This window comes from Phocoena phocoena, chromosome 12 (genome assembly GCF_963924675.1).
Source record: "Phocoena phocoena chromosome 12, mPhoPho1.1, whole genome shotgun sequence".
Classification (NCBI taxonomy): Eukaryota; Metazoa; Chordata; class Mammalia; order Artiodactyla; family Phocoenidae; genus Phocoena; species Phocoena phocoena.
In genome coordinates this window covers 34436922-34463097 of record NC_089230.1, presented here as the reverse complement: position 1 = coordinate 34463097, position 26176 = coordinate 34436922, and the positions used below count along the sequence as shown (strand labels likewise).

The 26176-nt window shown below is 36.6% G+C and overlaps 1 protein-coding gene across 1 annotated transcript; it reads left to right on the top strand.

Moving 5' to 3' along the window:
- The first annotated feature begins 8406 nt into the window (after positions 1-8406).
- LOC136132283 (protein LEG1 homolog) lies at positions 8407-25204 on the top strand. The gene is made up of 6 exons (XM_065889177.1): positions 8407-8707; positions 10548-10634; positions 12087-12271; positions 13206-13306; positions 16996-17234; positions 25014-25204. The coding sequence occupies exons 1-6, from the start codon at positions 8407-8409 to the stop codon at positions 25145-25147; spliced, it is 1047 nt and encodes a 348-aa protein (XP_065745249.1). The 3' UTR covers positions 25148-25204.
- Positions 25205-26176: the final 972 nt, after the last annotated feature.

The following is a 26176-nucleotide window of genomic DNA, read 5'->3' as shown; positions in this document are numbered from 1 at the left end:
AGTACAGCTGAAAGAGGACAGCTGATAATCAGAGGTGATAGAAAGTGGGGGTCTGAGGATGCACAAAGGATAAGCTTAGACTCAGAGTAACATAGCAGCCTGGGTGTAATCAGTGAAAGATCCGAAAAGTTTGTCATAACATTTAAATAGTCCTGGTCTGAAAATGTGCCATCCACTACCCCATGCTTGAGGCATCAGTAAACAAGCAGAATAAATTGTTCTCCATATAATAGTTCCTCACATCAACAAGATATTTCAGGTAGTGCAGGCTATGAAACTGTGAATACTACAACAGGCCATGGAAGCATTTCCTGTGACACAAGGAAAAGCTAGAGCAAAATACAATGAGGCACTGTTGCCTGGGCAGTAGGGTGTATAGAAAATGATAGAACATAATAATGTAAGGTAAAGTTACAATTAACTTAAGCAAGAGAAAAAAAATCTATGCTCAATTTCAAAGTCAAGCAGAGAATATTTCCAACGGGTCAATTCATATATATTTTATAAATTAAGACTTAATAGGGTAATTGGTAAAATCATAGAACATGAACAAATGTTTTAAAAAGTGAAAATATTAAAAAAACATGTAAAAATATGTTTCTATTTAAGATGAAGGACATTTCAAAGTATTAGGCATTCTCAATGTTGCCATATGTATTTTGCTGCTAGAGAGTTGTAGAGATAAATCTGAAGTAGCAGAGAAATTATCAAGTAATATTACTACTTTTAAATTTATTAATTAGAAATTAATATTAATTAATTCATAAATTAATACTATTAATTCAATAAGAAAAAGGTAATACACCCAAAGAAAAAGTGGGCAAAAGATGTGATGGGAAAATGCAATAATAAAGAAATACAGATGGCTAATAAATTTATAAAAATATTTATCATCACAAGGATAAAGCTTAAAATTAAAACTATGACTTATCAAATCAGAAAAAAATATGTAGATACTATCAGTCCAGTGTTAGCCCTAGACTGAGAAAATAGATTCTCATTAGCAACTATATCATTATTGTAAATTTTTCATCGCAATTTGGCAGTATGTATCAAAAGTCTTAAAAATGTTCATATCCTTGGATTCAGAAATCCCAATTATAAAAATATATTTAAGAAACATAATTGAGCAAGAGTGGTAATATAGAATGACATGGAGGAAAACTGGAGAAAGTTCCAATTGGATTTCAGTTTTGTTTCCTCTTTCTATCAAAATGCCGATTTAGAATAATTCCTGATTCCCTCCTCCAAGATTAGCCCATAGGAAAAGTACCAAGAAAAAAAACAGAAAATTACAGAAATCCCTGAAGTGACTGTGTGAAGATGGTGGTGGCTTTCACCTGGAACAGGATGCAGCCAGGCAGTGAGAAAAAAAAATAATAAAACAACCGCATTTTCTGCTGTTTTTAAAGGAAGAAAATCAGGGCAGTATAAAAGACCCCTGTTTAGAAGTAGCTAAGGAAAACAGGAGATGAATTAACTTCTGGAAGTCACATCCTCACCTTTCCTCTTCCAAACTACCAGGGTTGATGAACTACAATTGCCCGTTTGGAAGGTTGGTGTCCCAACCAGTCTTAACCTACTCAAGCTCAAACTGGACACAGCTGATTCCAAGTTCCTGAAAAACAGCTCAGATAAACATCTTATTGTTTAGGTTGTGTGATGCTTGGAGGACATCTAAGTTTTTGTAAAAACAATAAGAGTGAGCTTGATCAGTGAAAGCAAGTTACAGTTCATTATCTATTAAGCAAGTCATAGTTGAATGGATCTAACTGATGACTACCCTCGATTTTACAATACATGTACTTTACATTTGGTATTTTTCTAAGACGAAAAGAAATTTTATCAAGGTGTTTAGCTTTATTCATTTGACTGCATAAACTTCATAGATCTCTTGCAAGATCTCGTAGACTTCTTTCTCTCGTTTAGAATACTTCATTCAAAACTCATTCAGTCTTCTGAAATCTAAGGCCTCAGGTTGCAGTGAATAAACTTTAATGTGTTTGATTATGGGATTTGGCTCAGACTCTACTTGAGGTTATTTAATGCATATATTTTCTTATGTCCTGAAACGTAAATGACAGTTTGACAGGATATAAAATCCTCGGATCTAAGGTTTTTTTCCTTCAATGCTTTGAAAATTCTACTCCATTGTGTTTTTGCAGTTACTGGTGGAATATCTAAGTCATTTGATTATTATGTTTCTCTCTGCAAGTATTTAGAATGTATCATGATTTTTTATATTCTCAAACTTACTTACCTTTCTAAAACCTGAAAAACTTTTGCATTCTAAATTACTAGTGTATTTGTATCAGTTGTCTATTGCTATGCTACAAATCACCCCCAAACTTAGCAGCTTATATAACAACATTCATGCATGAACTCACCGTCTGTGGGTCAGCAATTTGGGTTAGGCTCTGCTGGCAGATTTTCTGTTGCTCTTGCCTTGGCTCACTAATGTGATTTTTTAGTAATCTCGGAGCTGGATTGAAGCTGTATGATATAGAACAACCTCAAGTTTGGTGATTGGCTTCCTGTCATCTGATTCTCCACCATGTACCTCTTCAGCAAGCTAGATGGAGCTTGTTCACATGGTGTGTGCTTTCTAAAAGGGCAAGGGCTTCCCTGGTGGCGCAGTGGTTGAGAGTCCACCTGCCGATGTGGGGGACACGGGTTCGTGCCCCGGTCCGGGAAGATCCCACGTGCCGCGGAGCGGCTGGGCGCGTGAGCCACGGCCGCTGAGCCTGCGCGTCCGGAGCCTGGCTCCGCGGCGGGATGGGCCACAGCAGTGAGAGGCCCGCGTGCCGCGAAAAAAAAAAAATTACTAAAAGGGCAAGAGCAGAAACAGCAAGGCATCTTAACGTCTAGGCTGGCAAGTTGCTCAGCATCACTTTCACTGCATTCTATGGGCAAAGCAAATCACCAATCATCTCGGTTGAAGTGGAGAAATACACTCTATCCCTTCATGGGTGGAACTGCACAGATTTTGTGGCCATTATATCTAACACAGTGATATTATCCATATAGGATTATGGACCTACTTTATCACAAGAGGGTGAGTGTCAAAACTATCAAGGAAAATATTCCTGTTTCTACTGGAGTGTCTAATTCTGAGAATTCATTTTGACATAATGAATGATAGAAAATAAGGAGAAACACAACAGGTAAGGTTTTAAATAGAACATTTAAACAAGGAAGAATTATTGTTAAAAATCCACAGCAATCACCAAAAGAATGGAGAAATGGAAGTGAAAGTAAATGAAATGATGATGTTATAGGAACGTGTCAGTATGGTGTTCAGTGGGGTAGTTTCCATCTTGGTGAGTCTGCATGGTAGTTACGAGCTGTAAGTGAATAAGGATGCCCAGGAACTATTCTCCATAGGAGACAAGTGTCGAAGGAAAGACAAGTGTCAGTAAAGACAAAGCAATGGAAATGGAGGGAATGTCTATGAAGGGGGTGAGGATTATACTTGTCAATTATTTAAAATGGAGCAACTACCAAATGTAAAATAGATAGCTAGTGGGAAGCAGCTGCATAGCACAGGGAGATCAGCTTGGTGCTTTGTGACCACCTAGAAGGGTGGGATAGGGAGGGTGGGAGGGAGATGCAAGAGGGAGGGGATATGGGGATATATGTATACCCATAGCTGGTTCACTTTGTTATACAGCAGAAACTAATACAACAATGTAAAGCAATTATACTCCAATAAAGATATTAAAAAATAAATAAATAAAATAAAATGGAGCAGAAGACACAATGGAAAAAGTTCAAAGAGGATTCAGTGTAGCAAAAGAAAGGTGAGCCTAGGTTCAAGTATTTTGAAGGAAACTATTTGTGCTTGAGAATATTTGCTACAGCTATCCCCCCAAAATCTCATTTTTCTGACAGAATGACATGTCTCTAGCTGTTGATTGTGACCAACAACGGATGTGAAGGCCTTGGGAAAAATTTTTGTTTGGATAATAAAGAAAGGACAGTCAAAGCATCACTGTACATAAATAAATCAACTCAATGACCTGGCAACTTAGAACTGGCAACATATCAAAAAGGAATAATAAATATTAATCTACCTTTGTACAAAGATGAGTTGCATTGAATTCTGAGTTATTGTGGTTTAGGTAATCTCAAGGCAAGAACACACTGAAGCTGGAAAAAAACAAGTTCAAGTCTTCCATTCCAAGGGTGAGTCTGGAAAGAGTTAAACCTCTCACCTAAGACTGGATGGATATACAGTGGCCTTGGGGATTCTACCCGTATGTGTCTCAGGCCAAGCCAAATATCTGGGAGTCACCTTTCAGATTCCTCTCTCCTTTCACATCCCATGCACTTCAGCAAAAAACAATATTATTTCTTACAAGGAAGACCACAGAGAGTCTTGAGAAAGGTTCCTCCATGTGCAAACAGAGAGGGGGAGTAGCTGCTTCTGGAGAAGGGACAAAAAACTCCTTTTGGCCCCTTCTCTCTTAGTATTTCATGGAACAAAAGCCCTAATCTCTGTGTGTGGGAATAATATGTCAACAAACTGTCACTCTGAGAACACTGGGAGAAGGTAAGATATAAACTGTGTAAACATGGGGAAAGGGGAACACATGGCAGAAGGCCTAAAACTAGAACGAGAGCAGGGTGAACAGCACTTTTCCACCTAGATGACCTAAGTTCCAATAGCTCCGAATTCAATGTAGCCTTTGTACAAAAATAAATTAATATTTATTATTCCTCTTTGGTACGTTGCCATGTTCAAAAATTTTTTTGAAGCATATGAAGTCAAAGAAATGAATGTACTTCCAAGCTGGAAAGAAATTAGCACCAGACTCAGATATCGAAGATTGATATGTTAAAGTCCCTAATGGAAGAGGTGGTCAACATACAAGATCATACAGCTAATTTCAGCAAAGGGATAGAAACCTTAAGAAATAAGAAATGGAAATTTAACAGAGATGAGGAATGTCTATGAAAGGTATATCAACATCTCATTAATATACCTTGCTGAGGCAAAAAAAAATTGGTGAACTTGAAAATAGGTGAATAGAAATTACCAAAACATAAATGAATAAAAGATAGGGAAAAATAGAAAAGAAAAAAGAGAATGGGCAGAAGAAATATTTGAAATATTAATGACTCAGAATTTTCCAAAATTAATGACACACATAAAACTACAAACCCATGAGGTACAGAAAACACTAAACAGGATGCATAAATTAAAAAAATAATTAGCATATTATATGCAAACAGCTGAAAACAAAGAAAACTCCTGAAAGTATCCAGAGGAAAAAAAGAAACTTTTCGTACTGTACTCTTCAGAGTAACTGAACTCTTTTTACATTGGCCTATTCAGAATATATTCAGAATACATCTCATTTCTTAAAGGCAAATGAAATTAAGTCCACTGAAAGTGTATCTATTGCATGCAAAGCAAGTTGCTGAATCATGGAAGATTTGTGAGAATAGAACTTGGGATGATTGAGTTAGGTAATCAAAATCATGTGTAGATGTGATTTATCTCGCACTTTCTTCTCTTCTGGGGTTTCAAACAGGGTGTCTAGTGATATTCTCCTCTTGTGGCTCTAGATCTCACAAGAAGTTAATGTTTAACCTGCATACCAGGTCAAGGAGTTCAGGGTACATCTTTGTTTTAAATATGTTTCTAGTGTATAATTTTCAAGTATATCCATGTCCTTGTTCCAATGAAGATGCAGTTTTGGTGTTTTTTTTTTTTTTTTTTTTGGTTTTGGTTTTTGCTTTTTTCCCTTTATATTTCATTCCATAGTAGAGGGCATAAAGATAATTTTACAAAGGAGTTAATAATAATCCATTTCAGACAAAAAGTATAACCAAGGAATATTTAATCAGGAAAAATATAGCCTATCTGCTATTCTATTACACTTTATAAATATATCACCTGTAATTAAAATATTAACTATAAAAGTATTTTACATGCTCTTAAGTATAAACCAGTTAAATATTTAGGGATACCTTATTTTATTTTATTTGTTTTTTAAAATTAATTTTTATTGGAGTAGGGATAGTTTATTTTAGAAACCTTGACTATACCTTCTGTTTCTGACAGTTCAAAAAATTTTATTGATTACTAGGACTCTTCATTTGTGAGCATAAAGCCATGTGATTTGCATACAAAAAACTCTAAATCTTTTTACTCTTCGACCAAGGGTGGGGAACAGAAGAAGGATGAAAGCATGGCTCCATAGTTCTCTGGCATCTAGCTTTGCATTCTACCATTCCCAAGATAGTATCATTGTCCTTAAGCGTCGAGATGGAATTTTAGCCATCACTTTCACAATCCAAACCACAACACAGATGAAGGGATAAGGAAGTGGCATGTCCTCTTCTTGTAAGGGACATGTGGGCACCATTTCCATTTATGTTCCAGTGGCCAGCAATTAGTAACGTGGTTGCTTGGGCCAGGGATACTGGAAATGTAGTCTTAATTCTGGTTGTCCATGTTCCTAACTAAAATTCTAAGGAAGAGGAAAATTGGAAATTAACTAGGAATTTTTGCCCACAAACTGGCTTGGTCTGTTGGATACACAGGCACACTTCAAGCTTCTCCCTTGCAACAGAAACTTCTATTAAGTGGATCTTTCATATATTTTTCATAAATTCTAGTATATCAACATTCATATTTACTGTGCAATATATTAAAGCTTTCTTTTGAGAAGGAAGTACTCTAATATCATATTTGATATATTTTTAAATCATAATTTAGGCTTGGGAACTCCTGGAAGGTGTCTGTAGCTTTATCTATAATATTATAGGCCATCCTAACCTAAGCTATTCTTTAGGCTCTGATGCAGGAGCTCCAAAATTCAACTATTTTATATGTTAGCCAATATATCAATTTCACATACTTTACCCCCCCCCCCCCCCCCCCCCCGCAAACACTAGTTGAATAGCTTTTGCATGGAGAAAACTCAGCCCTTTTAGAGGATTCCATTCCTTTATAATGAAATTGTAGTCACCAGGAATTTTTTTTTATATTAGTTGAAAATTACACCTGAAATTAGAATCGGTTCGACTTTGTCTTTCCCTCTGGAATCTAGAGACATGTGATTCAGTATGGGAGCTAGTAGTTTTCATATTCAATAAATATACTAACTAAATGTATAAATGTTTTTTCTTAGTCTTTGGTGAGAGATAAACTAATGGGCATCTGAAGGTTTTCCATCAGGGACCTATAATCAAACATTCTCTAGAAGTACTCACAGGACTCAGCATGTAGTTATACTCATAGATAAGATTCTCTACAGTGATGTAGTAGGATATGCAGCTGAACCCTAAGGGAAAAGACACAGGCAGAGTCTAGAGGAATGCATGTGTAGGTTTCCAGATATGCTCTCTCCCTCCCGTGAGAAGTCACACAGGGCACACTTTCCCCACAGCAACAAACGTGCAGCAACATATGTGTGATGTTTCCACCCAGGGATGCCCATTAAAAGCTCAGTGCCCAAGATGTTTATGGGGGGCTAGTCACATAGGCATCCTCTGGTTTACTAAGGGGCTGGTCACATATGAAAATTCCAGACTCTACTAGGAAGCAGGTGTTTCACACATACCTTATTGTTTGCACAGTCTAGGTAGAGTTAATCAGCTTGTCACTTAGCTGTAGATTGGGAACTTTGAGAGCCAAGTACACAAATGCCAGCCAAGGTCAACCTTGCCAGCAGGTTTTTCTTATAATAGCAATCTCAGGTTTGCTATGTAAACTCTTTTCTGCAAAGATAAGTAAATTCCATGTCTTTATATTTCCAGATGAATAAGGTCAAGACAGATGTGTAGGAGTGTGCTTAACTTCATAGGCATTAAAGGACAATGTAAATATAGTAGCAGTTTCCTAAAAGTGTTTAAAATATTGACTCATTCAACATTAAAATTTTCAACAGCTTTTTTCAACTGTCATGTGAATAATATATTGATGATGCTATTAAACAAGGGAAGCCCCCGATTTTTTTCATTTCCTTTTTTTAAATTGAAGTATAGTTGGTACAATGTTATATTAGTTTCAGGTATACAACATAGTGATTCAACATTTTTATAGATTATACTCAATTTAAATTTATTACAAAATAATGGCTATATTTATGTATATTGTGGTGTATAATATGATCTTGTTGATTATTTATTTTATACATAGTAGTTTGTATCTCTTAATTCCCTACCTCCAACTGCCCCCCTTCCCTTCCCTCTCCCTTCTGGTATCGTCTAGTTTGTTCTCTTTACCTGGGGAAGCAACCTGTTTTCACTGGTAAGACTTTCCCAGGGAAGGACTGTGATCTCTGGGAAAAAGAACAGAGATTTGATATGCTAGGATATAAGCAAATACCATGACTCCTTCCTCCACTTCCCAATAAAAGCTCTCCCACAATCTCCACCCCCAGCTCTGGAGTGATGGCTTTCCTTCCTCCTTGGGCCTGTGCACTAGTTGGTTGCATTTCTGTTTCTTTAGCAGGAGCTTTCAGTCTCTCAGATCTGTATCCCCCCCTGTGGAATGAGAGTCCTGGTCAGTTCAGTGACTACAGGGTGGAGAATGGAAAGTATGTTATTGATCCCTGGTTATACTCTAAGAGAATGGGGATGTATAAAATCCTCGTGAACAAAACAGCCAGTTATTTTGAAAAATTTGCACCAGATAATGAACAAAATTTTTTATGGGGATTGCCTTTACAGCATGGCTGGCAATATACTACAGGTAAGAATGACCCTTGTTTTTATTCTAATGATCTTCCAATCTAACCATGTTGTAATTGGGAAGTGGAACTCTGTATACACCAAAGCATGTCTTTGAAAGTTGATTCTTTTCTTTTTCCTCTTTTCCCCTCATAACCATTATTTTTCTACTGCTTCTCCTTCTCCTCCATCAATCTTTCTGTGTTGCCTGATTCGACTAGAAACTGCAATGGGGCATATGGCATAGTTGCCAGACACAAAAAGACTTCATATCCAACCTATTGGGCATTCTACAAATATTTATTGAAGTCCTACTAGATGCCAGACTCTATTCTAAGCACTGGGATGAACAAAACAGTCAAGGAGATATGGACTAAAAGCAGAAGGTGATGTCAAATTAGTTTGAATTTCGTAAAGTTCTAACTATGATAACCTATATATGGAGATGGAGAGAACAGGAGTGGCACCTTGTTCATGAGGATGTTTCTCTGCAAAAGATTGATTCTTTTCAAAAATAAAATACATTCTAGTGTTTAGTTAGAAGATACATGTGGGCCAAAGACTCACAAATGATAAGATATTTTGGCTGACGGAGAAGCTCATGAAACAGAGTGAGTGCTTCCTTCACTCCATACTGATAACACCACCAATAAGGAAATTTGTTCTGTTCCGATGGAAAAAATATAGAGAGAAGATTAAGGTTTATCTAAGATCTGAGGAGGAGTCACATACAGGAGCTACCGAAGTTGGCAATTCATGCACCTTTGTCAGGTGATGTCTTGAGACTCAAACTAACTCCTATTCATCTGGCTTTCCTCAGAGTCCAAAAGATAGAGATCCAGGAGAAATTATTAGCATGTAGTCCACCATGGGAGGCATGCCAGACTCCGGGGCCTTGGGGGCCAGCGGTAGATGGAGGCTGAATGCTTTTCTTATTCTTTCATTACATTCACATATTATGATCAAGCCTGATTAAACTCATCCAACGATGGGCTTATATGTCTCCAGCATTTTCTAAAAGCAGCTGTGGGGTGCAGGTAAGTACGTATTGCAGACAGTTTCCCTGCCGTCAAAGACCTTACAACACAACTGAAACAGGATAGGTATTAGAAATTAAACAGAGAACAATAAATAACAACTCTTTGTTAAAAATTAAAGTGCAAAACAAGGGACACTGGAGTCAGCTGGAGTAATCAGAAGAAAAAAATGCATTTGAACTGAGATTTGAAATGTGGACAGAATTTCACTGTGGAAAAAGAAACAAAATCTACTAGGGAATAAAAGAATGAACAAAAGCAGAGGTTCTCGCGTGTAGCTGCACGTTGAAAACAAATACCTAGTTTTTAAAAATATCAGTGCCTAGGTCCACCACCAGAAATTCTATTCTGATTTAATAATACGGAAAATCAAGCTACAGAACAGAGTCTGGAAACAGCATGGCATAGGTATAGGTGACTGAGTGCAGGTGTGCGTGCACGCTCACGTGCGTGTTCAGTCTGAGGAATAATCAATTAGGAAAACTCACACTTGTGACATTCATGCAGGTTAACAGCATTAACAAGTTCCTTATCAATCATTGCTTTGAGAAGGATTACGTTAGGAAAAGGAGAATAATTACAAAAGCAACTAATATTCAAAACAGATCATCCGAAAGTGGAATACTGCGGTGATGTTAGATCAAGGAATAGAAATTGGTTCTGAGATGGGAAATGAAGGGTAAAGAGTGATAGGAAGATAAACACAAGTTATCAAAAGAGAAATGTTTGTGCATCTTTGCAAACAAACTGTGCCTAGGTAAGAAACAATTATTACCAGCTTCAAAATGTGCATAATAAATAATCCGTGCATCCTCTCTCTTCTAGGCAGATTAGTTGATCCCAGCCGAAGGACAGACTGTGGCTATGAATATGGAGATCGTTTGTGCATCTCTGTGGACAGCTGGTGGGCTGGTATGTTCATTTAATAGAAAAATAGGTAATAACCTTCCCGCAAAGAAAATATGCAACCTAAAATCTGAGGGACAGAGACAAAACAAAAACAGCACTATTCCTCTGTAAAAAGGAGTTTACTTCATCACGTACCTTGTGGCCTTTAGGTCACATTCTAGGATTTATGGCCACAATTTTAATAATGATTCCTTAGGACATATTTCACATGGGGACTGAATTGAGGAAGAGCAAAGGACGATGGCCTTTGAACGACCAGCATTGGCAGTTAGATGGGAGGTCCCACTAGCCAGAGGGTCTCCAAGGACGAGGAAGGATGAGAAAGGAGAGGACAAGAAAATAATGCTTTCTTCTCATTTTGCTCAGATAAAATGTTTAACTTTGAAACTCATAAAAATTTCAGAGATTAATCTACCACAAATTGTTCTATCAATCAGTAATCTAAGGCCTCTGTCGGATATTTAATACTAAAATAATTAGAAGGTAGTTTCTAATTCTTCAGCTTTATTTTGTATTTTAGTAGTGAAATTAATTTACACTCACTTTCTTAGAGATATTTCCCAATAATTAGAAACAAGGTCACATTAAATTTCACTTTCTTGCAGTGACACACATCATATACACCTTTACCTATTTTTCTCATAGGATACCAATGGAGTCTTTTCAAAGACTCACAAATAGTCATGACTACAGATCTAGAATTCAGGCTTCTTTTGTCTCACATGGACTCCATAGTTTGGAGTATAAGCCTGCTACCCTGGGGCGTAGGACTGCATTCAAAATACATGTCTATGATGAAAAATGTTCTGCATCACCAGTGGGAATCAGTACAACAAGCTTTACAGTCAACTATATCATGATGTCTAAATTTGCTGGAATAGGTTCCATTTAGAGAGAAATTTAAAAAATCTTAATTCAGTGTTAATTTAATTATCCAAAGATCTATTGCCAACACTTACCCAACATTTTTGCTTTAAAGACCTAACGTAAGACAAAGACTTTGTGACGTCATGGTTGCACATTAAACTTGGCTAAATAAAATACAAAATATCAATACTATAACCATATTAAGATAATTTAGAAAAAAATCACATTTCATGGTAAAACCCCAGCTAGAGGTGTTGTATCATTCTTTGCACAAGTAGATATCTTTCTTTCATTTTTACATAATGCTTTGAAAAATGAATGGTACCAAATTCATGGAAATTACTTTTTGTTTTAAAATATTGTAGTCAACGATTTTAACCCATATTCTTTTCTAATTGTAGGGTTATTAACAGAAACATGTTAAAGTTATGTATAGGATCCTTAGGGAGATTTTCAATATTTTGCAGTGACTTTTTTTCATGTTCCTGGATCTGTGAGTTTTTGCTTAATGGTTTACAGATTACTTTAAAATATCCTCTATCACATTTATTAGTGCTTGTGGTAATAACAAGTACTTTGCAATTACAGATATAAATTACTTTCTGTGTGCACTACCCTTCCTTGCTGCGGTTGATTCTGGCATAATGGGGATACCATCAGATCAAGTCCTGCTTTTGCCACCACCCAAGGACCAGACAAAGTTTTGTCTTAATATTTCTAGTTGTCAGTCATCCTTTCCTAAGACGATGAAGAAGTGGAATGTCCTTTACAAGGTGCCTTTATTAAGTTTTATAATTTATTCTCTTAGGAGGTGGTAAGGTAATTTCTTCTCTTTTTTTTTGTATAATGCTTTCTGTTTAGGTTTTTGTGTGCATTATATGCTATAAAAATGTAAAATTTTATGCCAGCTATATTAATGTCATTACATTACAGCAGGGCATTACATGTCATTTACACCCTCTGAACCAATGCAGCATTAACAGAAAATCTATCCACTCTTCTCACCCTAAATAAGCCATACATAAATGTGAGAGCACATAGGATATCTCACTGAATGAAAGGATTATTCTGGTAAATTGAACCTTCAAGTCAACTGAGCAATAACACTTGGGAGAAATATGATTATGGAGTTGGTTTTAGAATAGTCAATTAACTTATTTCAAGTGATTTGATAAGCGGTCACAAATAGGTATATCTAAACAATTACGTGGCAATCAAAACCAAATATTCAGTGACCAAAATAAAATACATTGGTTAAACACAGTCATGAACCAAAATCAATGCTAAAAGATAGATTTACTAGTTCTATAGGTTATTAGTTCATTTTTAAAGATGTGATTAAATTAAATATTCTGGTAACTTCCTCCTTTTCTTAATGTTAAACTTTTGTGGTAATTTCAACTATGGTAGCAGAAAAACAACTGCTAATCAAAAAGTAAAGTTCTCTAGGTCAATATAAAATGCTGACTTTCGGGAAAACACATGCAGTTCATCTCTTATAGATGCACTCAATATTACTACTACTAATAGATAATTATTATAGTCTTTACAGAGTGTTAGTCACTAATGGCTTACACAAATTAATCCATAGAAACAAAATTTTCCTGTCATGTAGAATATTGCTAAATTGTAAATGTGAACAAAATTAAATTGTAGAGAATTGTTATAGTTGCTCAAATATGAATACATTTCTTCTCTTTACTATAGCATTTGCAGTCACCTTCTAGTAGCTTTGATGACTTGTTGAAGTACTTGTGGGATGCACATCTCTCATCCTTGAAAGATGCTTACAAAATTTTTGAACATAGGTAAGAATGGATCCCAAGTTATTTCTACTTAATACGGCAAATAATTTTTCGTCTTATTTATGCCTTTTTATTCGTTTTCTAATATAAATCTTCCTATTAAATGTTATATTTAATCATTGGGGATTTTAATGATGATGTGTGATTATTTTAGTATGATCAGGCTTAAAAATTGTTTTATGAAGAAGGGGCAAAAATTTGAGAAAAAAAATCTTGTACCAACCAACCACCAGCTAACCAACGAACCAACCAAAAAAACATACAACCAATTTCTCTCTATTGAAAAATAAAAGAAAAGAAATTATCACTGTTTTTTTAAATCATAGGCACATAATATGGTAGCTACATACTTGGGGAAGAAAATTCAGTAGCGTCAGGGTTTGCATACTAAATAGCCTAGAAGATTATCAAGCCACTCCACAGGTACACTTAGAAGTATTATACACCTAGATTTGAGAGTGTAAGAATGATTTGTGTTAAGATGTGAATAGCACTGTATTAGTTAGTGTTTTCCACAGAGACAGATCCAATAGGAGATGATAGATTTATAGATAGATGATAGATAGATATAGATTTTTTGTAAGGAACTGGCTCCTATGACTATGGAGGGTGGCAAATCTATAATTTGCAAAGCCAATGTCCAGTTCAAGTAAAAAGGCTGCAGCTGCTATAGAACCGGGAAGAGCCTATGTCTCAGTTTGAAGGCCATCAGCCAAGAGAATTCTTTCTTACTCACTGAAAGATTAATTTTTGTTCTAGTCAGGCTTTCAACTGATTGGAGGAAGCCTATCCACATTATAGAGGGCAAGTTGCTTTACTCCGTCTACAGATTTATATGGTAATATCTTCCAAAACCACCCTCACAGAAATACCCAAAATAATGTTTGACCAAATATCTAGGCACCCTGTGGCCCAGTCAAGTTGGTGCATAAAATCAATGATTACAGACACTACTTAGGGGGTGGAGTCAGTCCCCAAGAGTGAAGTATGGGCTAGAAATCTGGGTATAGTATAAAACAGGAACAACAACAACAACCAAGATCAGGGCTCATTGGCATTATACAAGCAAATTTGTAAATCCAGGCAAGAATGTTGGGTACCTCATATTCCACTGGTTGTTGTCTGTCTCATGAACTCCATCATCCAGTAAGGTAAATAAATCACCTGATTAGCAGATTCACAGCATATGTCCTTCTTTACCTATTGGTTTCAACAACTAGGTATTAAATTGGGCAATCCAAACAGGGATAAGCTCAGTTTTCTCAACTTGGAACTTGTAATAATAACAGTACATACTACACAGGGTAATTTTGGGGATTAAATCTATCTATGCATCACGCTTAACTATCATCATCACAAGAGGCAGTAGAGGGCAGTTGTAAAGAACATGAACTTTAAAGCCAAGTTGCTAGGGTTTCAGTCCTGACTCTGCAATTAATTAGATGGGAGGCCCTGTATTGCATCCAGTTTTTCTCACACGAATGTGAGGCACAGTCAACAGCCATTAACCCTCAGCGTCATATGACAGTAAGTGTTGATTGCTCACGTGCCTGAGGCTTAGCTGGGCAGCTCTGCGGACCTTTCCTGGGCTCATGTCATGTTGGCTGATTTTTACTGGCCCCACAGGGGTGAGTGGGAAAGCTCAGCTCTGCTCCACTTGTCTCTCGTTCTCCATCAGGCAAGCCTGGGTGTTCTTCACTGTGATGACAGAATAGCAAGAGAGAGGAACCAAGTGTGAAAATGCATTTTAAGCTTATGCTGTGTCAAGTGGGCTAATATTTAATTTTTAATTGAAGTATAGTTGATTGACAATATTGTGTTAGTTTTAGGTATACAGCAAGGTAATGTGGTTTTATAATATATGTATATAAATATATATATTTATATACATGTATATGTACATATACATACATATGTATCTATATTATTTTTTATTCTTTTCCATTATAGTTTATTATAAGATATTGAATATAGGCCCCTGTGCTATACAGTAAATCCTTATTTATCTATTTTATACATGGTAGTGTGTATCTGGGGAAGGGGCACTGGAAAATGACAAGCCAAAAAACAGGGACATAGAGAGTATTGAAGAATTGAGGCCATGTTTACAATCTGTACAGCCTGGGAGCTTCCTTAAAACCTCATGAGTTACTTTCTTTAGGTAAAAATAAATACTAGTTGTTTCTTTACATGAGACAATACTGAACCCTGTGTAGCCTACATATACTTAAATAAAACTGTGGTCCTGGATCCGCAGATTGGCTGGTACATGTATATATTTTATGTTTTAAAATATATTTTAAATTAAGATGAGCCTTTTAAGGTGTATTTTTCTTTTTGCTTGGACATATTTTAACTGACTAATTGGTTCAATTGTTCAATAGCACATTCAATAGAATAATGTGAAAGGCTTCCTTTGAATTTCACTTGTGCTCCTATGGCCTCTGTGTCTTGATCTGGTGCCCACATCCCTTTCCCCCTTTCCTAGTGTTGCTGACTCCCCTGCAATTTGTTTAACCCATTGTTACTAGGGACATGTGGCTATTGGTCAAAATCCTTATGAATTCACATTTCCTTTAATCCTTACTTCATAATCAGCTGTGATGTGACTAAAAATAGTCAACTGTGAATCCAAGCCAAACTCTTCTCTCATTAAGAGTCCACTGTATGCAGTCTTCCACTTCTGGGTGTTAGAGGCAGGGAGGAGCCTGTGTGCATGTGAATGAAACACAGCAAGGTTTCTTCTCTGGGTTATGTTACGATTTGCTTAACATTGACAAACACGATGCAAAAGTTTTCTGTTTAATAGACCCTACATATGTACTTTGGAAACAGAAAAATTAGAATATAACCTAATTACTAGAAAACTGAATATAATCTAACGAGAAAACAAACTTTTAAATATATGAGTAGTATAGTGCTTTGGGAATATAGTGGAGTAGGAAATAGTTGATTCCACCTCAGGTGGGATGGCAAACTTTGTGAAGGAGGTGACACCTATGATGAGACTTAAAAGAGAATGTAGCTGGTGAGCAAAGCAGGGAGTAGACAGTGTTTCAGGGGGAACAACTTCGTTCAAAACCTGCAAGTTGTTCAGCAGTGGGTGGGGACAGGAGCCATGAACTATATAGTTATAAAACTAATTACTACACCCTAACCTTTCCACTGTAATAACTTGTTCCCCAAATAGGTGAGAGTTTGGTTTCCTGGAAGATTTCCTCCACTAGAATAAAACCCATGTATTCAGAAAATTAGACCAGAAAATCAGACATCTGTCTCTCTAGGGTGCTCAGTGTTTTAGGGGGTCTCCTGACACTAGGAAATCAACAGTTTTACTAAGGCTGTCTGAGTCTAGCAGAGATTTTACCTTGGAAACTTTGATTTTTATCTGCACATTTCTACTAGCTAGTCATAGTCTAACACCTGGTTATATGATTCCCAAGGTATAAGGTATCTGGTTAATAGAGATAAAAAATTCAAAATAAAATATAAACAACTGATCGGATGGTCCTTTCCAAATTTAAATTTTTAATTAGTTATATCTTCAAAGGCAGGCACTCAAGCCATCACATTCTAAAACCAAAAACTAGATTCTTAGTTTGTTGGCAGAAGGTGATCTTTCCTAGAAAATGACGAGGCTGAAATTCTGAGTGGAGTAATTATAATTGTAGATGTTTCCACTTGTCTTTTAGGTTAGAATATTATTCTAAACCAGAAGCAGATTTTGGAAGAGATTGGTGTGTGGCTTTGGACTATTTAGCTGCAGCCAGCTTTCCTACAACCTTTATTCAAGTATCTGGGTTCCAGAAGGGCCTGCCACCACGAGTGCTTGTTGATGGGGATAAAGCCCCCTTCATCAGTGACTTTACTGACTTTCAGAACACAGTCCTGCTTGGTCTAAATCTTCTTCACCAAGTGGATAACGCTACAGGTAAAGGCCTTATAAAAAATACCTTAAAGAAAATCAATATTGTGTTGAATAGATAAAGGAAGAAATAATGATTATCAGAGATATATGTTGTTAGAGCACATACTCTGAAAGAAAGTCATGGTTTCTTAAGGGTACCCGTTACACACATTTTGGTCCTTGCATTCATGGCTTGTCCTTTCTTATGGGTCCTGTTAGACTGCACCCCACAGTCCTGCAATCCTTGCAACAGCCCAGCCATGTCAGCTACAGAGACTTCAGCCATTTACCGGACAGGAAATCTTACGAAGTCAGAGGCAAAGGGCCTGGAGCGACACCCCACGGTGGTACAGCCAATAGCCGGCAGGACACAGTAACAACCTTCGCTACACAGGGGAGGAGGAGGCTATCAGTTATAAGGGACGTGACATCAGAAGGGCTCCTTGGTTTCCAGGGGGATTGTTGGAATATGCCTCCCCTCAGCTCTTTGGGTTAGAAACTTGCATGGGCCACTGTTTCCTGCTGAGTACCCAACATACTGGAGCCATTCTGGTCCGAGAACTAGAACAATCATTAGCTGAGGGTTGAGCTGATAACGAAGGTAGCTACTGATTAAAGTTTCAGCTTAGGAGGGGGAGGCAATCATGCACATAAATTAAGGGTAAGGCAGTGCCGGGTGGAGTAAATCATATACAGACAGCAAGAGAGCAGCCATCTTATGGGGCCTGACCATACAGGTCATTATTTACCCATGAAGCTACCAGACTACTTCGTGTACTTTATTCATCTACAAACACAGATATATATATTTTTTGTTGTTATAGTATTTTTTTTAAAGAAAATCCTTAATATCACTCTCAGATTTAGAAAAAAAGAAAAAAGAAAACCTGCCGTGATTAATGAGAAAACTAGCAAACTGACTTATGTGAGTTCCCTCCATCCAGCCTTACTAGTCATGGCAGAAGTATTCTGCTTCAGCCCCTCAATTGTAGGGTTTCCTAGCAGAGTGAAAACCAGAAGAAATCTTTAATTGCAAGTTTGACTCACTACATCATCCTAATTTTCCAGACATGCTCTTATGCAGTGAACCAAACTTAAAACATAATTAAAATATTAGTATTTTAAAAACAAAAAAATGAATCTGAAAGACTTAAAAGACATAAAAGCAAAGTAAACATTAAACTATAAGTTTTTGAACTCTTATTTGCATTAAGTAGAGTAAAAAACCCAAATGTCTTACGGGCTTCATACAACTGAAGTCTTTTCTTGCTCCAGTAATGGTTCCAGGGCAGTGTTCTCAGTCCATGGCAGCTTTCCTTCACACAATGAGTAGCAGACTGAACGTCCTTACATCTGTGGTTATTCCAGCCCCTGGCCTCTACATTATTCACATTTCACCAGCAGAAAGACACTATAGTGTTGGAGAAAGCCTGGATATTTCTCTCACTTCATCTCACACTCTATTGGTATGAAATAGTCACATTGTCCCATATCTGGACACAAAGGGGGCTAAGGAATTAAATTGTTGCCCAGGAACCACTCTTGTGTGACAAATCTACACCATGAAAGGAGACGCATGAATTTTAGGAGTCGCCTAGCCATCTCTGCCAAATTATTACATCGTATAATTGCATTCTAGGCCTGGATGGTATAAGCTGGCTCTTACCTGTTAAGATGTAAAGGGTAAAGAACTGAGTCAAGATTTGAAAGTCCTTGAAAGCTTGGAAGGCCCATACTACAATATTTTATTACAAGATTCAATTTTATTGAAATTTAGCTTTGGATTTAATATGTGGTTTTGAGTTACTCTCACAAGAAAAAAATTGGTGATTAAATATTGAAAACTACTGATTTTAAAAAAATAAACCTTGATAGCCTAATTGTTTAGTTAATAAGGCATTTAATAAGGCCTTTACTATTAATAAGGCATTTACTGTTAATAAGGCATTTACTATTATCTATCCATTATTCTCATGGCCAACCACTCTCCACATTCCCACTGACACTCAGACTTCAGTAACAGTGCCAGAGGCCTTGGAATTTCCAAATAAGCAGAGGATAGGGAAAACATATTAAAAGCAAAGCATAATTAAAATACAAATAGTGACATTTAAAAATGAACATTTTAAATTAATTCAATAGAAATACATATTTACATTCACAAAAATACTTTCAAAGTATCATTTAACACTTTTTAGTCTCCAGAAGTATTTTATGATGTTCTTCACAAGGAACCTGAGTTAAATTCATTTGAATAAATAAGTAAAATCAAACTTTTCAGGCCTCAAGTTAGCTCTTTAACATTTTCACTGACGATAAGAATTGGCATGGAGGAGTTTTTTTTTTCTAATTATGTAAAATTCTCAACAACCTCTCCATCTTCAGTGGCAACAGCTTTTAATCCTTGACTACACATATTCTAACACTAGAGAACTCATATTAAAGCTGAGAAATAATATTAAGTAATAAATAAGTAGTAAGAAAAGAAAGCCTGCATAGGTTTTTTGTTTTTTTCATGGGTGATATCGAAAATAAACAATGAAGACTGAGTGAAGGTTCAAAACTGTCAGAAGCTAGATTCAAGGTAATGAAATTCAAAGTGCTTTAAAAACTTATCAAACTTTACGTTTCAAGGCTGAGGCCAGATGACCCCTTCACTGCCCCCATCCTGACCAAGAAGGTCATTGCCTCATCCTCCTTTCTTTGAATGGGGACAACTGTTTGCTGAAGTGTGATGCATGAAGAAGTGGGAGAAAATGAGCTTGGGCATCTCAAAAGCTTCAATTCAGATAGCAACATAGGAGGCTCCTGAGCTTACCTCTTTCAATAGACACACCTAATCTAGGGCTACATACAAAACAATTCCTTCTGGAAAGAATCCATAAACTAGCTGAGTGACTCCTACACATCAGGCGAATGAGAAAAAAAGTCCCACATTGAAACAGGAAGGAGGATCTGTGCTATAAACCCCCCACCCCCACCCCGGCACAGTGACACATGCCTCGGAGGGATCTTACAACTCCCAGATTCTCCCTGAGTAGTGAAGGGCTTGGATCTGCCATCTCAGCTTTTAAGGCTTCCACCTGAGAGACGGGCCGCCAAAACATCTAGCTTTGAAAGGCAACAGGGATTGCATCCATGAGACCCAGGAGGCTAAAGTAAATGAGAGATGCTTCTCAAAGGGCTTGTGCAAACTCACTGTGGCAAGCCCCTCAGAGCCCAAAGCAGAGGCAGCAGACTGAAATGGGCCCAGCCTTTCCATGAAAGAGGCCTATTTGCTTATCTTAATAGCTGCAGACTGAACCGCAGTCTTGTAATTTAATGCACATCAAGGGGCTGGCTACAACATTCTCCAGAGACTGGAATCCCATTGGGTGCCACCTTCACACTCTTCCTCTGTCTCACTCCAGATTGCTGATATATCCTGGAAAGGAAATTGTGCACACATTTGGTGCCCCACTTTTTTACAGCTGCCATGCAGGGGATACCCCTTGAGTGCCTGGCTGCAGTCTCCAGCAGAGTTGAAGTTCATGGGTTCCACAGGACTGTAACAAACAAAAGCTATTGCCTGAGGATCCAGCTTACAATCAGCCTACATGTAGGTGCTACCTGAGATCCTCCCCTTTGGGACACTGACAGGTCTTGGCCCACCCTCAATTACTGGAAGACACTAAGAACAAAAAAAAAATTGCTTAGACAATCACAAAGATTGAGAAACAACCAAGAACTGGGTCAGGGTTAAATGATAAATTTCATGTCCTATACAAGGCCACTCCTTCAAGACAGGGAGGGATGGCTGTTTTATACAATGCATAGAAATCAACACAGAAAGTCAAGAAATGTGAAGAAAAAAGGAATATGTTCCAAATGAAAGAACAAGATAACACCTCAGAAGAAAACCCTAATGAAACAGAGATAAGTGATTACCTGATAAAGAGTTCAAAATATTGGTCATGAAATGCTCACTGGGGTCAGGAGAACAATGCATGAACATTGTAAAGTAAAAAAGTAAAAGTAAAAAAATTTGATGCAGAGAAGATACCAGATAGAAATCGCAGAGCTGAAGAATACAATAGCTGAACTAAAAAATTCAATAGAGGGGCTCAGCAACAGACTGTTGAAGTGGAAGAAAGGATCAACGAACTGAAAGACAAGGCCGTGAAATTCATCCAACTAAAGAAGCATGGAATTCCCTGGTGGTCCAGTGGTTAGGACTCTGCACTTCCACTGAACTGCTGGGGGCATGGATTCGACCCCTGGTCGGAGAACTAAGATCCCAGTGTGACCAAAACAGAAAAACCAAAAACCAAAAAACATTAAACAGAGTAAAGATAGCTTAAGTTCCAAATAAAATGAACCTAAGGAGACCCACACCAAGACACATTATAATTAAATTATCAAAAGTTAAAGACAAGGAGAGACTCTTAAAAATAACAGAAGAAAAACAACTTATTATGTAGAAGGGAACATCCATAAGACTGTCAGCAGGTTTTTCAGCAGGAGCTTTGCAGGTCAGAGGGAGTGGCACAATATATTCAAAGCGCTTGAAAGAAAACCCTGCCAAACAAGAGTGCTCTACCTGGCAAAGCTGTTTGTCAGAATTGAAGGCAGCTTTTTGAAGAAAAGCAAAAGCTGGAGTTCAACACCATGAAGCAGCCTTATAAGAAATGTTAAAGGGACTTTTTAAAGCTGAAACAAAAGGGTGCTAATTAGTAACAGGAAAACATATGAAATATGTCTCATTGATAAAGGTAAAATACAGTTAAATTCAGAATAATCTAATGTTGTAATGTTGGTGGGTTAATCATTTATGAATCTAGTATGAAGATTAAAAGACTAAAGAGTAAAAGTAACTATAACTACAATTACTTGTTAATGGGTACATAAGACAAGAGATGTCAATTGTGACACTGAGAATATAAAACTTGGGGGTGGGGCGTGAGAGTAAAAATGCAGAACTTTAGAATGTCTTCAAACTTAAGTTGTAGGCTTAAAGTAGACTGTTATAAATATAACATATTTTATGTTAAGTCTCATGGTAACCACAAAGCAAAACTCTATAGTAGATACAAAAAAAGGTAAAGAGAAAGGAATCTAAGCATATCCTACAGAAAATCATCAGTCACATAGAAAGAGAGCAAGAAATGAAGAAAAGCACAAAGGAATTATAAAACAACCAGAAACAACGAACAAAATGGCAATAAGTCCATACCTATCAATAATTACTTTAACTGTCAAGGGACTAAATTCTCCAATCAAAAGACATAGAATGGCTGAGTGGATAAAAGGCAGCCCAACTGCATGCTGCCTACAAGAGACTCACCTCAGCTTTAAGGAAACTCAGACTGAAAGTGAAGGGTTGGAAAAAGATATCCCATGCAAATGGAAACCAAAAGAAAGCTCAGGTAGCTATACTTATATCAGAAAAAATAGACTTTAAGACAAACATTGTAAGAAGAGACAAAGAGGATCAGTATATAATAATAAAGGTTCAATTCCACAGGAGGATACAACTTTTGTAAATATTTATGCACCCAACATAGGAGGACCTAAATATATAAAGCACGTATTAACAGATCTGAAGGGAGAAATAAATAGCAAAAAAATAATACTAGGGGACTTCAACATATCAATAGATAGGTCATCCAGGGAGAAAATCAATAAGGAAACATCTAGGATTGAATAGTATTTTGGCGATTATTAGAGTTTGCAAACCACTGGCCCAATAATGGATCAAGGCATTTTCGTTCGGTCTACAAATATAAATATTTAAAATATCGAATTATTTGTGAAAATAATGATAAATTTCATGAAAAGAATCTAAATTTCTGAGACTCTCCTAAAAACATTATAATGCAGGGTATGGTGGGCCCATATTTCTGCATGTCACCAAGTTCCTGAAGTTGAGTAGGAACTGCCTCTCCTTGAAATAGTTTTTATAGCTACCATCACTATTAATTTTCTTTTTTATTTTCTCTTTATTATTCTCCCTCTTTATTTCCACCCCAGATTTATCTTAACGTGAAATTCCAGGATCCCTGAATTCCCTCCATGGGTTTTCACATGGCCAGGTCTTCAAACATCTGGCCCCAGTGAACAGCGTCCCATGGACACAGCAATCCTTGGGTGCACAGCTGCACAGTGCACAACTCCCACTACTGATTTTCTATATTTATCTAATCGCAAACATTTATGTTACCTTCCTAGTCTCTGTGGACATTAGCTTTTGCAGCCTCCAATATAAGTAATGACTAGTGTTATGTATATAAGTTAAATCCCTCAAGGAATGAGTACTGGTAATTGTGCAGTATCAATAGATCACATTTTTTTTGCCCCTGTGCAAAATCAAAACCAGTTGATCCAAGCAAAGGAATGAGCGAATGGAACCTTAGCTTTAATGCTGGATAACAATTGAAGAATATGATTTAGGCATGCAGCAACAATGTTCTCCCTACTACATACCCTTACTCTAGACCTGGGAAAGGGCACCCAAAGGAAAGTTTGCAGAATAGGTCAGTATCCTAGTATCACTTCCTCACTAGTCTAGATAGGAAAAAGAGAAAAAAAGCTATTCCTGGATCTTAGGACTTTAGTAGATTAGCTCTAGCCAATTGAAAAGCATGAACTGAAGGCTCATACCCACTAATCAGGTAACATGCTTCATCTCCATGGAAAGGAGCAAAGGATGTTCATGAAAATAGCTCTTAATGGAAATTAAGCATTATCCTCCTATCCCCAAAGAGCTTAGGCAGAAAAAGAAGTATACCTGGGACCAAGTATTCTGGATACTGCCAAACTGTTACCTCTTGTACAGTAACAGATCTAACCTAAAATATTTCTTCTTTTCAAAAATTGTTTTTAAAACTCTTATTTTCTCTTTATTTAAAATGCACTTTAATTGCTGTACATTTTACTGATTTATTTTTAAGTATATGTAATATATTCAAACTTAAAAAGTCTAAGTGACACATCAAATGAAATCAAAGTCTTCTTTACCATCTTTCTTCACTTGTATCTCTTGGTCTTCCACCTAATTTTAAAAAATCAGCCCTTGGTGCAAATTTATTGAATTTTAAAAAATACTTAAAACAGTGCAAATAAATGAATAAATAAAACCTATGTTGTCTGTACAAATGAAATTATACTCACTGCTCTGCACTATACTTTTTACTAAAAAATCTTCATGGAGCCTTTTCTGTATCAGGACATATTGATCCAACCCCCTCTGTTTAAATGATATGCAGTGTTTCATTTAATGAATATGCCATAACTGTGGACATTATTTTCCATTATAAGCTGGTAGCAATAATGTAACGATGGCATTTTATGTATACATTTCTTGCCATAATTTATTATTTTACCAATAAATGTGTAGAAAGGAACTGTATTCAAGTTGATGGGTCATATATTGCCAAATGGTATTCAAAAAAATTTCCAGGAGTTTACATTTTTGTTATAAAACTATGAATTAAGGTTCTTATTTTCTCCAACCTACTATCATATAGCAATTTCTATAATTTGTGTGTAATGTAGAAAGTGCTACTTCACTCATATGAATTTACAATTCTTTGACTGTGTTTGTGTGCTTTCCCCAGTTTTCTGGTTAATTGCTTATATTTCTTACTGATTTTTGTATGAAGATCTGGTCAATTAATTTTAAATTAAAAAACTTTATGTGTATAATTATCATGTAATGTACATACATATTTGTATCCAAAATACATAGAATTTTTAAAAAAATAAACATTTTAGCAAATGCGTATACATTTAAATTTACATGTAATTATTTTATATTTTTCCCAGATTCACTATCTTTGATTATATGGAAAATTTTAATGAAGACACAGGCTGCAAAGAAGCTAGCACTAGAGATTTCTGAAGCAATCCTTGCAATCTTTAATCCAACGTTTCTGGAAATGATTAATGAATTAAAATGAACAATTCTAACAAATTGGACAACAGTAATTTCAAAATTTAACGCTGTCATAATCATACAGTTTTCTTGTTTTTGGTGTTTATGACTTATGCTCATTTGTTAGGATTTTGTCCATGCATTCCTAACTTTAAATTCAACTTAATGCAATGATTATTTTGCTCAATTAATAATTCTTGATTTTTGAATTCATTAACACTTAAAATGTTTAGGATCTAAAGAAAATTGTATTAAGCTATCACAAATCACTAAGAAATTAATAAACAGACAATAAACTTGTATGGCTCTTCTGTTGTTATCCTATGTAACCCGATTTCATGAAATTTAGAGCAATATGTCTTGCTGATTTATAACCAAAGTCCAGAACATTTTAAAATGAAGTACTGACATTCAATTAAAGTTTTAAAACTCATAAAACTGACCTGGCAAATAGAATATATAATTAGTTTGTTAGGGGTTTTTTTGTGTGTTTTCACTGACAACAAGTGTACAGCAATTAGGTAAGTTTCCCCTCCTTTGATCCACAATTGATAATGAATGCTTAAGGATCAAATTTCTCAAGGTTGCTCTTGTAGGAGACAGTATCCACTGGCTAGGAGGTGGTGACTTGTAGAGCCACATGAAGCTTTCATATAACGGTTTTCCCAGTGATAGGGGCAGAGTAAAGGAACAAAGTAGGTCAGTTTTGGGGGGCTCCAGTTCTTTATGGCTCAGCGAAGAAAGAATTCGGTGAGAGGCAAAGTGATAAATAAGAAGTGCTTTATTAGAATAGGACACTTCTGAGGCTTTCAGGCAGGCTAGCGAAAGGGTGCTGTGCCCTGAGAACTTAGTGGGCTACACTTATATAATCAAAGGAAAAGTGGGGAGGGGAAAAAGACCACCTTCTTCCTCATTTTTTTTTTTTTTTTTTTTTTTTGTGGTACGCAGGCCTCTCACTGTTGTGGCCTCTCCCGTTGCGGAGCACAGGCTCCCGACACGCAGGCCCAGCGGCCATGGCTCACGGGCCTAGCCGCTCCGCGGCATGTAGGATCTT

What these genes read in the sequence shown, in the direction of transcription:
- LOC136132283 (XM_065889177.1), top strand. Translation starts at nt 8,407, where the DNA reads ATGGCTTTCCTTCCTCCTTGGGCCTGTGCACTAGTTGGTTGCATTTCT. An exon ending in TGGCTGGCAATATACTACAG is followed by an intron (nt 8,708 to 10,547) that starts GTAAGAATGACC and finishes TCTCTCTTCTAG; the next exon opens with GCAGATTAGTTGATCCCAGC. An exon ending in AGTGGAATGTCCTTTACAAG is followed by an intron (nt 12,272 to 13,205) that starts GTGCCTTTATTA and finishes TCTTTACTATAG; the next exon opens with CATTTGCAGTCACCTTCTAG.